Source organism: Chanodichthys erythropterus, chromosome 5, assembly GCF_024489055.1.
Source record: "Chanodichthys erythropterus isolate Z2021 chromosome 5, ASM2448905v1, whole genome shotgun sequence".
Taxonomy (NCBI): domain Eukaryota; kingdom Metazoa; phylum Chordata; class Actinopteri; order Cypriniformes; family Xenocyprididae; genus Chanodichthys; species Chanodichthys erythropterus.
This window is the reverse complement of record NC_090225.1, coordinates 28,713,050-28,730,216: the sequence shown is the minus strand read 5'-3', so window position 1 is coordinate 28,730,216 and position 17,167 is coordinate 28,713,050. Positions and strand designations below refer to the sequence as shown.

General features: G+C 37.5%; 1 protein-coding gene across 5 annotated transcripts in view; it reads right to left on the bottom strand.

Annotated features, from left to right (window-relative positions):
* The window catches only part of LOC137020785 (echinoderm microtubule-associated protein-like 4), a 121,748-nt gene that overhangs the window by 27,681 nt on the left and 76,900 nt on the right, over positions 1–17,167 (bottom strand). For 4 of the 5 annotated variants that reach the window (XM_067386811.1, XM_067386808.1, XM_067386812.1 and 1 more), the window contains 11 exons: positions 13,177–13,309; positions 11,710–11,913; positions 8,560–8,703; positions 7,478–7,503; positions 6,834–6,866; positions 5,630–5,753; positions 4,644–4,793; positions 2,696–2,765; positions 2,093–2,203; positions 871–966; positions 420–554 (listed from right to left, as the gene is read on the bottom strand). In XM_067386811.1, coding sequence (XP_067242912.1) covers positions 420–554; positions 871–966; positions 2,093–2,203; positions 2,696–2,765; positions 4,644–4,793; positions 5,630–5,753; positions 6,834–6,866; positions 7,478–7,503; positions 8,560–8,703; positions 11,710–11,913; positions 13,177–13,309 — 1,226 coding nt within the window. The remainder of the gene's footprint in view (positions 1–419; positions 555–870; positions 967–2,092; positions 2,204–2,695; positions 2,766–4,643; positions 4,794–5,629; positions 5,754–6,833; positions 6,867–7,477; positions 7,504–8,559; positions 8,704–11,709; positions 11,914–13,176; positions 13,310–17,167) is intronic. The other variant, XM_067386810.1, reaches the window with a different exon arrangement.

The window sequence follows — 17,167 nt, the reverse complement described above, 5'->3', positions numbered from 1 at the left end:
TCGGCTGAAATATGAACTCCAAAGACATCTAAACGAACCAAAAACACAACGTGATGTTACAAGATGCGATCCTAAAATGGTCAGAATGCTGAAACACCTGTTTTTTTCTCATCATAGGATCTACATTGCCCATTACAGTTGGGTACAGGAGTCAGAAACGCGTCTACTTGCAGCAGATCTTCGTTTGTGTGTAATGGAGGAATTCCTGCAGCTGTTTCGACTCCATTACACATTTTATAAGCTCTTTATGAGTTCTCAGCTGGTAAAAATACCATCATATGTACACACACATACAGTACAACGAACGCATTTAGCCCAGCAATGATACAGTGTCTCAATGGGAAAATAAAAAGTGCGTTAAAAAAACTTGTGATTTTCATGATATGCATATAATATATCAGTGATATGTGTGTCCTTACACCAAAGATGCCTTGTTTGCGGGCCAGTGAGGAACCGCTCCAGGTCCAGAAGAAGATATGGGATTTCCCACAAGTCACAATGGTGTTGGCGTCAGTCGGGTGAAACTCCACCGCTAAGACCACTTCATTGGTTGTCTAATAAAACAGCACATTGGCAAAACCATTACATGAAGAACAAAGAGATGAGAGGGAAAGAGGGATGTACAATGAAACAGGGTGTGGAAAAAAAGGTAACAGTGGAAAATGGAACAGACATGGCAAAACATAAAAGAACGACAAGAAAGACAACAATCAGAAACAAGATGAACACGGATTGAGAAGAAAGGAGAAGGAAATAAGATAAGGGCAAAGAAAAGAAAGGAACAAAGGAAGGGAGATACTTAAAGAGGAAGGGAGTGGTGATATGTGTGAGAAGAGCAACGGAATGAATAAAAAGAGTGTGTCCGCGTACCTTAATCTCAGCGATTTTGGATTTCTTCTGCCAGTCCCACACAGTGAGCATATGCTCATTAGAGTCGTCAATCACGCTGAGATGAGTGCCTGAGTCCTACACACACACACACACACACACACACACACACACACACACACACACACAGATTGAGCATCATACTGACCATTTACAAACAAACACATGTCCCCGGAAAAGTGCTTAAATATTTGCACTTAATACAAATAGAGCTGAATATGACCAAAGAGTGCTGAGATTGGTGTTGAAACAGCCAGGTTAAAAAAGACGCGAGTTTTTCCACTTGAATCAAAGATTTCCATCAAAACCAGAAGATCCGGAAAAACTCATATTATCACTCGTAATAGTCTATTTATTTATAAATGCATTTTATCTACCACTATCCAGGAATCTCTTTAACCATAATAAAATCATACTTTTAAATATGAAATTAAACCGCCAGTAGGTGGCAGCAAATCATTGTCTAAACAAGTGAGTCATTGAATCATTCAATCAAACGATTTGTTTGGCAGAAAATTACCAGTACCAGTGCCATTTTCTGCTTTATTTACAGTGTATAGTGGATGTGGAATTATTTCTATTGCCGAAATAGAGACAATATTCCAAGTCACCTAAGATTATATATATAATTCTATATATAAAAAATCTATTTGACATATGCAAATATGCTGATATTCGAGAAAACAGCACTTGCTTATGTGATATTACTTTACTATTATGAATATTACAAACAAGAACTGGGCATCGAAAGAACATTTTTGCCCCATATCTTGAATTTTGGGGGCATTTTAATTAATTTTGGTGGAATTTTTCCTCCAAGCCCCCATTCATTTTGAAATCTTTCGTCTGCATGAAAGAGGGGGGTCTAGAAATCAGTATGAGCTAGAAATGTATCTTCATAATTTCAGGTAAATATTCATTTAACAGGTACACTACTTTCTTTGATCCCCAACATCTTGTTTTGATGTCCTTCAGGGGGGGGATCAAGCCTTCTTTAGTGGTGTCAGACCCCCCGTAATTCACATTCTTGGCATAATGAGTTCTTTCCTTCTGGTCCTTCTCAGTACATGAGCAGCAGAGTTTCGCATTAATTGGTAGAACAGAATGGAGGGTATTACAATGGTCAAGCCTTTAAGTTGTTAGGTAATGCTCATTAAACACATAATGAAATGCAATCAAATTAGAGGCTCGACGTTAGACTCACGGCTTTCGAGAAAGCGAGGGATCCAACTCCTCTCTCGAAGGTGCCGAGGCCGATGATCTGCAGCGTGGACAGACTGACGGAGTCCCAGACTCTCACGTGCGGCTGGAGCGGCTGCAGGATCACGCAAAGAGATGGCAAATATCTCAGCAAGAGTTCATGAGGTAAACATTCAAAAAGAGGTTATTCTGATAAACAAGCAACATTGTCAGTAAAGAACCACTTGGTAACACGAGCATTACAGGAAAACTAAATGCAACATGAACACTCATGCAAAGTGTTTTCACAGTGTTTACTGGTTTATCTTCTTTAGGGATCTTCTGGAAACTTGCCAGCTAAATGTGTTTGTTTTTGCCCTATCAAGACATACTAAAGAAAATAGAAACTAGCCGGTTATTCTAGATCTGTTCTCCTATTTCACATATCAAAAGCCAAAAGACGGAGCGCAATATTTGAGAATGAAGTACAATAGCTTAACAGATCTTTGAAAGGAAATATAAAGAATGCCATGAAAAATTTAATGCACCCTTGCTGAATAAAAGTATAATTTTTTTTAAAAATTGATGCCAAACTTTTGAACGATAGTGTACATTAAGGCAAACTCACCCTGCCATCCTTATCCACTCCTGCTATCTGTCCTGTGGCGATACGGATCTTATCTGGGTGAACAGCAAGACTACAAGAGAACAAGACACTCATCAACACTGTTGAGATGAACGTGGCTTTTGTTTTTGATCATCCGTTTGTCAATATACACACTTTATATTCTCACCGTCCAGACACTGATATCTAGAAATGAAGGTGAATTCCACTATATACATATCAAAATATTTACACAATAAATGAAACATAAAAATGTTTATTATTTATTGATAAAGCTATCTGTGGAATGTGAACTGAGTCTCAAAAACACCAACAGTATCAAATCTGTCACTAATTACGGGGTTACATCGGTGGTTGAAACATTACCTACATATGTATTTTTAAGACTTCTATAGTGGTGAATGGGAGATGACAGCAAATATATTTTTTGTGTTCCCATTTGCTCTAATAGCAAAAGAAAAATTCCATGACAGCGTTTACATGACTTTCAAAAAGAGGGAAAAATATTGAGAGATTAGTCAGAAGAGAGAATGAGGTCAAATTTGTCGTCACTCCTTCAGCCGTTGTATTGGAAACACACTTGTAGCAGTGTTCATTTATTTATTTAATTTTTTTGTAATTTACTGACAAGGTAACAGGACACAAATTATAGCATTATAAATGTATATTATTATTTTTTTAATGAAAATATGAAAAAAATGTACTAGATTTGCGATGCTGAAAACTTCACAGTCTGTGAAAAGGGTCCATATTTATATCTTATTTTATTTCAGCTTTATTTCAAGGCGAGAAACACCCCAGGTGAATAGGGTAAAAAAAATAACTAATAGATATCAACATACTACCCCAGGTGATTGATTACATTAAAAATAGCAAAAAAAAAATTGTATTACAAGTTTTCTAAAATGTAATGTTTAAATATGCAAATGAAGCGTTATCTAATTAAATATGCACACATAATTTGCATATATTTCTAGATATCAAGAACAAAAATCTGAATATTGGATGACGTCAGGTTCACAGTTCTCATTTAATTTTTTGGACATATTAAATTCAAAGGTTTTTACAGAAGGAATTTTGGTTATCTCTTTTTATCACTCCATAAATCAGAAAATACTATCAACAGCCAGAAAAAAACAATATTTTCACAACTTTTTTTAGGAATAAAATGTATAAAATCAGGCAAATTATCAACAATTCCCTCTGTAAAAACCTTCAGAATATAGATATGAAAAAACTAAAGTTTGGTGTATAAAAGTTCTTCTGAAGTGGAGATTTCTGACTCAGAGCAGGAGAAAAAACTCATTTTGAGAAAACAGCTTTCAAGATATTTACTGTAATTTAAATCTGTAGAAGCAAATAGATAAAGTGCTATAAAATATACACTTAAAAGTGTATTTTGGATGTTTTCTTTCCACCAGTCTGAAAAAACACTTTATGAAAAGCCAAAAAGTGCAAAATCTCAAAATTGACAGGTGCCTGAAAAAACTGTGTTTTTGTCTGTAGTGTCTCAACAGAAATGTTTTTAATAATTTTAGTTTTAGTTAAAATGTATGAAAATAACCCTATCAGGGGTTCAAGTATTGGGGGAACAGACTGCCCCAAACCGCCTGGTTCACATGATAAGTGGTAATTGAGTTTTAAACTGAATGGTCCACTCTAATTAAACTGAATGCCCAGCATCCTCTCTGCTAACAATGCTCACATCAGCTCATTTGTTTTGTGTAGGGCCTCACAGAAGACATTTCCACGTCATTTCCATCCTGTGATTACACAGCAGCATTACATAGCCAAAACTATTCACAATATCAGCCATTGGTGAAGTAAAATGGCAGCATCTTTCAATGAAATGTTCAGTGAAAGTTGGCAATTTAATCATAGTCAGTGGAAATGTCCCATAAGACCAACTGCATCCCCCCAAAAACACCATATGTGTGTTCATCAGTCTCACCATTTGACACAGTCTGTGTGTCCTAAGTAGTGACGCTGTGTCCTCTCCTCATAGTTGAAAAGCACAACCACCGAGGCGATGAAATATACAATCTCCCCGGTAGGCAGCAAGTACACATTTGCACGGCAATCACGACCCCTGTAGCCATATCTGTCCGTCTAGGAGTCAAGGAGGACAGGCAACACAACAAAACACCAAAAACAAACATTACGATAACTTCTGCAGGCTCAATTCAATGCTTTACATATCCGTCTGTGAATTTAATTCATTTGGAGGCTTTTCTCAGTCTAACCCCACCGGTTGCACTCACACCAATCAGATGGGGATTCAAACCACAGTTTCAGAATGGGAGGCAGGCCTGCTAACAAGAACGCTAAAGACCGCAGCCTAAAGCATCAGTCGCTAGTGTGCTTCTTGAGGCCAGGGGAGTGAGATTTACTCACACAGCTCTTACTAGCTGGTCTACATTACACTCACTCCCTTCATGGCACCAGTTTAACCCCTCTGGTTCTACTCGCACCACTCCGAGCGGGATTTGAAAAGTGTTTCAAGCATGGCAGGTGCACGTGCTAACAAGGACGCTACATACCGCAACCTCTGGCATCAGTCGGTAATGCACCTCTTGAGGCCAGAGGAGTGAGATTTACCTGCACAGCTCTAGCTGGTCTCAGTTATATCAGCAAATATTGACATACATGTCCAAATTAAATTCAAATGAACCATTTTTAATTATTTGACATTATTAATTATAATATTATAAATATTACACTTTTCTTGCCTTGCCTAGTTTCAATACATTTTCAATCAATTTTGTTATGCATTTTTATGTTCTCCTTTTAAACTGGGCATTTTGCCTATGTAAAGCATTTTAAATTGCCACTGTTAATGAAATGTGTTCTATTAATAACCTTGGCTTGAATTGCTTAAAGATCAAATGCAGAACTACAAAGTGGCGAGTGCAAAGCATGCTAGAAAGGAAAGGATACACCCACTCCAGTTTGAGTCTCTCTGAGGGAAGTTCGGTGCGGACCTCATCGTAGTTCTCCACATCCGATGGGATAAACATTGTGATAGGTCGTCCTCGCATGAACATTTTGATATAGTCTCCCTCTGTAGAGAGATTTAATGAAGGAAAGATATTCTAAGAAACAACAAAATTAACTAGAATAACAAAATGAACAGTTTCTTTGTATGTAACATCTCAAACAAAACCCATGTTTGTTGGTGTGAAGTACACGCATCTGAAGATTAGACTGAATTAAGTTGTTGGAAATTTGCTAGTGCACATGGTCTTTGAGAAGAGCTTGCTAGTTCATTATAGTCAGTCATTTTAGTACATTTTAACATAGCAAATATTTTACCTTCTAACATTGCTCCTCATTACAGTTTTTACATATTCGTTTCTAAATGAAGCTCTTTGATGGAGTTAGTAAAGCTCATGCTCAGAACTCATTTAAAAACCCAAGCAAATCAAAATAAAACTTTGAGCGCCGTGCAAAAGGGCCAGAGCAATGACAATGCCCAAATTATACTGTGATTTAATAAAGAAAAGAAAGTTTCAAGCAGAAATAGCAAAGTGGTGAAAAAATGGACAAAGGCAGAGTGAGGTAGAAAAGTTTTCTGTGGTCTCCAGAATCAGTATGATTTCATTATGATAAAAATGTGCGTAGTTTTCATAAAAATAATGTTACAATGGATCATTATAATGAATCCAATGTTCTTTGTACAAAAAGTACTTTCTTATTTCTATCCTTTGATTTTGGAGTGAAATATGGACTAAATCTGTTCTTGACCAGTTTAGTGAGATTCAGCCGTAAAGCTGTTCTGGCATCATTACTTTCGGAAAAACACATTCCTCTGCTAATGAGTTACTGGTGGTGAATCTAAGTCACCTATTTAGACCAACTCAAATGTGATAAGACATGAACAAGCGAGATTTGTGTTCATCGTTTATCCACTTACTATCAATTCCTCCAGAAACTTTATTTAAAATTTTAACGATCAAAAGCGGCAGAGAGACAGAGAGACAGAAGAAAAGTGGAAGAAATGACTGAGCATTGATCTTTCAGATCGATCAACATGAATTATAGAGAATTAAAGTGGGATTAGTGCCAGAAACGCTTATAGTCCAGCCTGAAGCGGGTAAGGGAGTTTCGGCGGCTTTCTGTCCTGTAGAGAGGAAGGCCTTACCTTGACTGTTTTTTTCACGGGTTGACATTTTAGCTGGGTATGGGACAGAAATAATAATCTCTCAAAAAACAAACACAGAATGACAGACAAGGAACATTTTGATGTATGGTAATAGAGGAATGTCAACAGTTTTTAAGATGGGTGTGATCATTAAAAGAACAAATGAGAAACCACAAGTCAAAGGAATGCAGTTTGTGCGAGTCTTTGCCAAGATTAAAATGACTTTAGAGATGGAGGTGGTGCTCACACCTGTACTGTTCTCGGCCCGGGGCTAAATCCAGCCTCGGGATAAGGTCGTTCCAGGGCACACTTCGCCTGTGACCACTGGCATGAGCCTTGTGCTAAGAGCATTTTTCATTGTCACTGCTAATCTTGCCCTGGGGCAACGCCAAATACCAAGATGTGGCATCACGCTAGCTTTCATTTACTCTTATGAAATGGGCACAGCTTAAGTGTTTCTACAGATCTTACTGTGCAAATGACATGTACGTGAAAATTTGTATCCATTTAATGTGCACAAAAGGTCTGACATCTTGCACAAGGCACCAGTTTTGCCTGCGCCACAGTGATACAGGAAATGAGAGGAACACATGAGGAAAAGTTGAAACATAATAGATCACGTAAAAGGCAAAATGAGACTTTACCTTGGCTGATGACTGGATCTCTGTGTCTAAAGAGGAAATGAGAAGAAAATCAAAATATCGTTAATGCAAGACAAAAAGTGAGTTCCAAAAAAATGGCATGTTTGTTCAACTATAGGAATGCGTTAAAGGAACGGTTTCAAAATAAAAAATAATTGTATTGTCATCACTTGTTCATTCTCATGATGTTCCCATCTGATGACTTTCTGCCATATAACACAAAAAGAAGATTTAAGCAGAATATCCAACATGCTCCTTTCCATACTATGACAGTGAATGGAAATGATTGTTGTCAAGGTCCAAACAATAAGGTCCCATTAGTTAAAGACAAATTAATTCATTAACTAATATATACACTATAAATACAACTATTTATTATTAGTTCATGAAATAATGTTAACAGATACAAATTTAAATGATTTTTAGTAAATATCGAAATTAACATCAACTAAGAGTATTAATACATATTTTTCATTGTTAATGCCGTTAACTAATGCAGTGGAACCTTATTCTACAGTGTTGCCAAAATTACATAAAATCGCCATACATGCACCATAAGTTATGTTATGGTGGCGGAGAAGAAGATTATCTGTGAATGACGCACACATTTCGGCCATCACTGTCGGAACACTTGTAATATAGCACACAAGTGGTATAGTTCACTTTTTGAGTGTTTTATGTCAATGTTTGGAGCGTGAGCCTTTTTAATTTTCCTGGTTGAAAAAGAGCACATCAGAGATTCTGCATGACTTTCGATGAAAAAAGAATAACATAAGGGTGCATGAAGAATTTCTCTTCAGAATTTTCAAGCAAGAAGCAAGTGCCATAGATCAATTAGATTATTTGCAATAACACATGACTAGGTCCAGATGGAATCTGTGGACGTTTTTGCATGTTGTGTGCTGAAATTGGATGAATTTCATGGAATGAATTCAAACTAAAATAAAATGAGTTGAACAGCAAGTACTAAGCTAAATATTGGTAGCTGAAAGCATATTAACCAAAATAAATAAAACATGGAATGCTTTGAGTTTACAACATGAGTCTTAGTAGGGCAAAGGGAGCGGAAGGAACCTAACACATACTTCTCTGCATTCTTCACCACTTTGGACAGCAGTTTGGAGGTGGAGGCTGCTTTCACCAGCTTATTCCTGTTCTCCTCTCCACTGTCCCATGTGCTACTCTGAGAACGCTCCATTCCTCCACCACGCTTTGCACTGCTACCCCTGCTGGAGAGGTAGATGACACAAGAAAAACATGTACTGTATTTCAAGGAAGCAGTAGCAGAGAAGCTGAAAAACAAGTCCAGTGGAGAAGTTAAATAGTTTGAGGAGATGTATTGTGAGCTTGGAGGTAAACGAGCTATTCAGTGTAGATATATCTACACCAAAAATGGATCATAGGTTAGTTCTGACAATTTTACTTAGGTTGGCCTGCAAAGTCTAGATGCTACCTCTATCCATGTCCTCCAAACACAAATACCCACTCCTCAAATTTGGTTAATTTCAAACGGGAAGCCAGAAGTCAAGCAACACCCCTTGAAAGTCAAAGATGCATCCCTCAGGTAAAAGATCATGCATATGCCAAAGCATAATCCACTCGACGGTTAGTACACACTGGGGAGCTGAAAACTTAAGACCCAGTCTTTGGTAAGTTGCATGAGATTGTTTGGGAAAAAGGCGCCACACAGCCAAGCTAAAGGAAGGTAGAGAAGGAAACATCAGAGATTTAGAAAGGGAAAGTAGAGGAACGTTATCCTCACACGAAGCTGTATGCAAGAAGAAAACGTTAGCACACTTGTTTTCTGGACCATCCCTTCTATGGGACTGAAGGGGAGGCTCATGTGGCGGGATCGTGATATTGACAGAAAAGCAAGCAGAGGCCCAAAAATAATTAATTAATGATGGATAATCATCGAGCCTGAATCAGCAACCTTCTGGTTACCAGCCCTATGCCAATCTTCCTCACCTTACACTTACCAAAGATCTCTTCATGGAATAGTTTGAAAAACATTTTAATAATCTACGGAACTATAAAGAACCTTTTGGAAAGGTTCCAACGATGTTAAATGGTTCTTCAATCATAGATGCCAATAAAGAACCTTTACTTTTAAGAGTGTAGCGGAGAATATGTAGCTCAGGGCAGGGGAGAAGGTTTGGTAGAAGTGATCCAGAAACTCACAGAGGTACACACAAACAGCCCAAAGTATACTTTGTTTTTTCACCATACGCTAGGGTGTGCGCAGTGTGAATTTCATCATCGGCATCGTATTTTTCTATCTGCACAGACACTCAGCTCTGGCTGTACGCAATGCTCCTTGAACTTTTTTGCACTAGTTAAAAAAGAAACTGAGGAGATGGAACAACAACAACAACACAGCCATGTTGATAAGCACTTGCGTAAGGGAGTTAAGAGGTACATGAAACTCTAGTTTACACAAGAACAAATACATTTTGTCGGTTGTAACTTCTGGAGAGAAACAGCGCAGACACTAGACAAATATTCAACTTTCTGTGTTTGCGAACACTATCAAATGGAAAGGCTATATATGCATATGCTAAATGTTCGTGTTAAAACTCAAGAATACTTTGGGCTTAAGGCAATTTAATCAGTCAGAGCTGAAGCATAGTGCCTCCAACCTCACCGAACATGGGAGTAAGAGAGGAAGGAAAGGAATGGATAGTACTCCGGGGCAGAGCGGACACACTTCCACATGAAAAACTGACTTGATCTCTACATATGGGGCCACTCGTGAGGTATCTAGGTTTATTAATGTCCGTCACTAATATATGTACGATAGAAGTTGTTTGAGTGCATCACATGCATGACTCTATTGTCAAATAACAATAAAATGACCATGTTTTACCATGTAATACCATGGTACTAGCTCAACAGGACTTGGTCTACATCAAGATTTGGTCTACTAGCTCCACCAACTGAGTTTTGCTGATTAACTACATTACTTTATGTGTCCCCAAGTAAAACAGCATCAAATTAGCGCTAACAGAAACCTTCATGAACATTTATTCTAGCTTTTGCCCTATAAGCAGTAACACCATGTCAATTATCTTAGTTAGCAGTCCACCTGCATTTACTGCACTTTCTATTTCTAAACCTTTATTTTTTTTAAAGAAAATAAAACCCATTCATACGTATCCTGCATTACTGATACAGATATCTCTACATTTCTTTAAAAAAAAAAAAAAAAACACAAATAAACAATGTCTGATGATGCTAGTCTTTGCTAGTGTGAGTGAAATCTTCATAGTTTGCAGAGGCTTTTTCTAAGAAAAAATGTGCCTGTGGACAGACCCCAGCTAATAATTTTCTTGTTGCGTCGTCTAAGCAGCATGGATCGGGCCATGAAATGACATTAAAGGAGACGGCGAATTGGTTTTCCGCTTCTCTTTAGCTAATTGGATGGGACAGCTTGCAGAGTCAATATGAATAACTCAGCAGGCGGGTTCTTGGATTATTAAGTACAGACTAGAATGGTGTTGAAGCATTGCTGGGCTAATGTGTTAGCCTGATTACTCTGTGTATTATTAAGCAAGAACTAAGGGTCTGAGCACTAAAGGGACGTCACATCTGCTTTTCATTACTTTCCTCTTCTGGGTGGATCACTCTGAGTGATCCAGAGCATAACAGACACATTCTGACCTATACTGCGGACCTGATACTAGCAGGATATTTAGCATAGCATTAGGGACAAGTACTGATAAATGATGGGAAAACAAGATGGAAAGCAAGAGATTGTTTAAATATAATCAATTTAAGGTCCTGGAAATGAGGTTATCATCATGAGTACTTATTAAAGTTGTTTCCTCAAATCTAAGAGTCATTATGAATGGCTCCTTTAAACCGTTTTATTCATCACATTTTAATTGTAACATTCGCAATGCATTACATGATGACTATTTCGTTTTTTCTTCTTCAAATCAAATGTCTTTTTGCTGTGTGTTATCTTTGAGGTGGTTGGTTTGACCCAAGGCTTTAACTTTAACTTTTAGTTAATACGTTTTCGAAATCCCTATATAGAAAATGAATGGGGAAAATACTTCCGAAACATAGATAAAAAAGGAATCACTGTGGCACTCTATTGATCTCGATATTGATTGAGGAAGCATGTCAGCCCTGCCCCTTGGCTTTACGTCAATAGGTTGCGAAACCACTGCAAGCAGATTGCCAAACGCAGTTCGAACACTGCCAGAAATTGCACGGCTGTTGGGAGGAACCTTTTGGCTGGGGTCGACCCCTTGTTCTCCGAGGCTTGTCTTTGGGGCTGTGGGGGATGAGGGGAGGGGGGGTTGCTGGAAGGGGATGGTGCCTGAGGGGTGCTGGGCGCTGAGGGGGGTTTATCGTTAGTCTGTGGTGGCTCCTCTTTCTCCTTGATCCCCTCCATTGGAGGCTTGTCTTTTTTCCGCTCTCCACCACTACCACTGTGAAAATAACATGCAGGTCAACAAAGGAGGTTCTGATACAAATGAAAAGATGAGGAGAGCTGAGCGGCTCAACACTGAGCTCAAACACTCACAGACATTCAGATGAATATATTTCTGCAGGCTGAAAGATTATCACATTAAACAGAGCATCTGATTGGACAAACATTTGAATATGGCGTCAGTGCAAGTTGAGTCGTCAATATTGAATCGTAACCATTTTCCCAGAAGAGAAGACTGTATAAGCCTAGTTTAATTGTGTTGATCTATTAAAAAATATTGTGTTCACTTTTAAGGCTATGTCTACATCAATCCAGATACATCTGAAAAATGCCATTTTTGATTCTAAACGCTCTTTAGAAACATTGGCGTTTTCAAGCATTTTCCAAAAGTTTCTCGTCCAAACTGAAATTTCGGAAAACATTATTGTGCTCTCATGCTAATTTGCCCCGTTTAGTCAATCTGGCCCTTAATGTCAATAGCACATAGCAGGCACATACAATGCATGAAACATTTAAACAGATATCTATCAGTACAATATACGTTTTCACAGTCTACACAACAACGCAGAAAACAATGTTTCCAAGTTTATCCACTTGGAAGAGCATCTTCAAAAAGCTTGCTTTTTGCAGGACAAAAATGCAGTCTCAGGGGCCATTTACACCGTTTTCAACTAAAATCTGTAAACTTTTTTGCGTTTTGACTGTTCATTTATACAACAACGGCGTTTTGGAGGCCTTAAAACACAAACCTTTGAAAACGGGTTTCAAAGTGCAAGCTTTTGAAAATTATACCATTAATGTCTCCATTATCAAAAATGGGAATTTGTGAAAATGGTGAGAATGTGTATTATGTGTTCAGTCTATAGGCTCATAGCATTTCTTTACAAAGTGAAATCGCCAACGACTGGCCTGGCAGCAGAATATGCAGATCTGAGTGAATGGGGATCGTTTTGACAACTTTGTTATCCGTATGCAAGAAACGTAAGAAGATGCATTTTAGAGAAAAATATGTGTTTTCAAATATATACGGATTAGTGTAGAAGTAGCCCTAGAACAGTGTTTCCCAAACCCGTTCTGTAGGTTCACCACTTCTACTCATTTTGATTATCTCCCTAATCTTACACACCTGGTTCAAATTATCAGCTCATCAGTGGACAGCTTCATAAGCAGAAATGGGTCTGAGAAGGGAGACATCCAAAATGTGTAGAGGAGGCTTTGAGATCATTTGCATGTTTCAGCTGTGTGTGTGTGTGTACATTACCTCTTGGCGGCGGAGGAGAGCGTCTCTTTCCTGGCTACAGACACTGTGGTAGTATCTCTGTGAGATTTGCGGCCGCTGGAACTGCCATTGGCAATGCAGGACATTGAATAAGCCTCACGCAGAGCGGTCTGACCTGCAGGACACACATCACACATCATTCTTAGTACCTATTCTATTATTCTTATACCTAACAACAATGACTGAAATATGGGGAACATGTTAGGCTTACTTTACTGTATAGACCTTCCCACACCTTTTGACTTTTTAATATCCGTGAATTTTCCAGTTGGATAGGCCTTATGAAAATAATAATGGTAGCGCTTTACAATAAGCTTTCCATTGTTAACCTTAGTTAAAGTGGTGTTTGATTATGATTTCACTTTTTTAACTTTAGTTAGTGTGTAATGATGCTGTTTGAGCATAAACAACATCTGCAAAGTTACAGCACTGAAAGTTCAATGCATAGGGAGATATTTTCTTTTACAGAAGAAGTTTAAGGACTACAACAAACAGCTGGTAGGGACTACATTTTGTCTGCGTGAGATTCTCCAGCTTTGTTGTTGTTGAGCTGTTAAAGCTCCGCCCTTCTGGAAAGGGGGCGGGAGCAGCAGCTCATTTGCATTTAAAGAGACACAGACAAAAACGCTGTGTTTATGCTCACACCCAAATAGGGGCAAATTTGACAAGCTATAATAAATGATCTATGGGGGATTTTGAGCTGACTCTTCAGACACATTCTGGGGACACCAGAGACGTATAAAACTTGTAAAAGGGGCATTATAGGTCCCCTCTAATACACTGTGAACTAACATGAACAAACAATGGACTGTAACTAACATTAACAAAGATAAATAAATGCTTAATTTTACTGTAAGCTACATTACATTAACTAAAGTTAACAACTGAGACCTTTTTGTAAAGTGTTACCAAATTAATTTATATAAATTATGAATTTTTAAAAGCTGAACATAACTTGAAATATTTACATTCACTATATAAATTTCCAGACACTGTTGTGATTTAAGATTCTATTTATTTCTATGACTTTTGCATGCTTGAAGATCATGAGATTAAACCTGATCAACAGTCAGGATAGACAGTAAAGGGAGGACAATGTCTGGATTAAATAGGGCAGCATCCAGACAAATTAAGTGGATTAGTGGTCTGATTTAGTAGTCTATCTCTGTTGATTCAAGATATATATATATATATGCATTAACTTGATAGTGTACATTCCTGGGCAAAAAAAGTGGTCTTCTTAATGGTCTTAACCATTTTAATCACAAACCATTGGTCAGGAAATTAGCAAGAATTGCACAAATAAATAAAGTAACAGCAGGAAATAGCCTTCCCCAACTTGCATAAAGCTTTTTACAGGAAGAAGAGTCAATGCCGTTCCACTCAATTTTAATGGCTTCAAACAGTCATGAGTAGTTGAAAAATATCTCCAAGTTCAACTGAGTATAATGTGAGACCAAATATTCACTTTAGGGTTCATATCTGGACTCTGATCAGGCCAAAACATGAGCCTGATGGACTTGTTCTTAAGCCACTTCTTGGATGTCTTTGCAGTTTGGGAAGGAGCATTGTCTTAAAAAAATAACACTTGATCATTCCTCTTTAGATAACAACTTTTCATTTGTGGGAAGCAAGCCATTCTGCAATATTCTCCTGTACTCCAAAGCACTAAATGAAGCTGAAACTACACTCTTCCTCCATGCTTCGCTGTGCTAGAGATGCAATTATTACTAGATTTCTCAGCAGATTTTCAAAGACGCCGCTCTGGAGCAGTCATGTTTCATTGTGATTCATCACTCCACACACAACTACCCATGATATGCCAAAAACTTCATTCTGTCTTTGATGTTTTTCTCAGACAGCAATGGCTTTTTAAGCATTGTAAAGCAAAATTCGAAATTAAATCAGAAAAGCATAAACACCAGATGCGGTCTCAGAGGCACACGGACTCATGTTAAACTAGCATTTGTCCTTACTGTGGTTGTCCTGTAATGCTACAGAACAGACTGAGGTGTCCATCTGAGCTTGGTGTGGGATTCTCACGCTAAACTTCAGTGCCATGGTTGCAATGGTTTGCATCAGCCATGCTATTTAAAACTCTCTCTGAATGGCCTGCATGTGGAAATGTCTGATTTAGGCTGTTGGCTCCTCACTGGTCACTTCACTTGACCCCTCTGCTTTGTGAGAGAGACTGACTCTTGTGTAGTTATTGTGTTATGGCACCCTGCAGCCCTTGTGTGGTGGATTCAAATAATCGTTTCTCTCCAGGGCACGTGTACGCGTGTGTATATTATCTCAGGAGGCGGCGATGCGATGTCAGAACCACATGGCTCCGTTTCACGCTCCATTAGCCCACAACAAAAACACACAGTGTGTGGCTGACCTCATCAGACCGCTGAGAGAATGTGTGTGACGTGTGTGTTTGAACAAACCCTGAACCCCTTCCTTACACAACTCCACCTCCATAACAAAACAACTACCGCTTGCATCCATGCTTCATCCTGAACTCCTCTTGGGCATGCTTCTTTAAAAATGTTTATAAATATTTAATCAGATTTAACAAGATATTAATTATCTAGTTCTCTTGGTTTAATCTTAAATTAAAAAATAGCGCCGGCCCCACACATGACCTGCAGGTTCTTTGCATATTTTCTGTGCTGATTTTGTGGGAAAATCTGCTGAATTGAATGGATTTAAAATGAGTGAAACAGAGCTGTGAGTTAACCCTTATTGGCTAGGGCAGCAACGAACAATTAATTTGATAATTAACGGATTCAACGTTTATTAGAGCAACTGAACTTTTATTCAGCTTTTCTATTAGATGTGCAAAATAACAATTAAGTCAAGAACATAAAAACAATACCTTTTAAAAATACCTATTACGGATAAAATATATATTAATCAATATTACCATTTCTATTTATTGTAAAGTGAAGTTATAAAAATAATCATTTATATATTTATTAGTGATGCCAAAATTACAGCGTTAACTCATACGATTAATTTTTTTCAGTTTTTTCAATTAATGCAGAATCAGTTTTTTTTCCATCATAATTTGGCTTATTTGCACAAATGCTTTTAAACCATTCAAGTGCCACAAGACAAACGAGAATGCACGGTCTGTGAATATCTTGTCAAGTGACACACATGACTCATATGCACAGAAAGGCACCAGTATCGAGTTTTCTTTCGCACTTGAACAAACAATAACACACAGAATTATGCCAAAATGCCCATTTTGTTGAGTATCTTCATAAGAGCAGTCTTACATGAGCTAAATAATGCCTTAAATTACCTTAAAGAGTTGTGAGAAAATGAGACGCGTGTAATGTTCGGCAGCTGCAGCTCTAAAAGTGACAGCAGCCTAATAAACTACTGTGATGTCTGTCATTAATGTTAATCAAAGAACAGAGAAAATTGTAGCTTTAATAAAGATTAATCTTTGTTTGATAACTTTACTCAATATATTTCCTACCTGTTAGACAGGCAAATATGACATTTATTATAATGGGTTTATGTGAAGATTGTTTTAAGTTCACTTAAATTAAAAGTTATTTTTTTAAAGCCTAATAAATGTTGAAATTGATAGCTTTTAATTGTACTGTAATGTTGAATGTCTATAATTAATGCTTTAAAAATATCACTTTCATACAGACATTAGTAGCATAATTAGTATCAGTGATACTGGCATTCATTCATAAAAAGATGCCATTAAACAAACAAATTTAAAATATACTGTCTTTGAGTTGTTTCTACATTAATTTGGAGAGTAACTGTGAAATTATTACATTATAAAAATATTAAAAACTCCTGTTTTTAATTGTGATTCATTGCGATTATAGAAAAAAAAAGTGTGATTAATTAGTTACTTTTTTGGTAACACTTTACAATAAGGTTCATTAGTTAACATTAATTAACTACATTAGTTAACATGAAATAATGAACTGCACTTATAAAGCATTTATTAATCTTT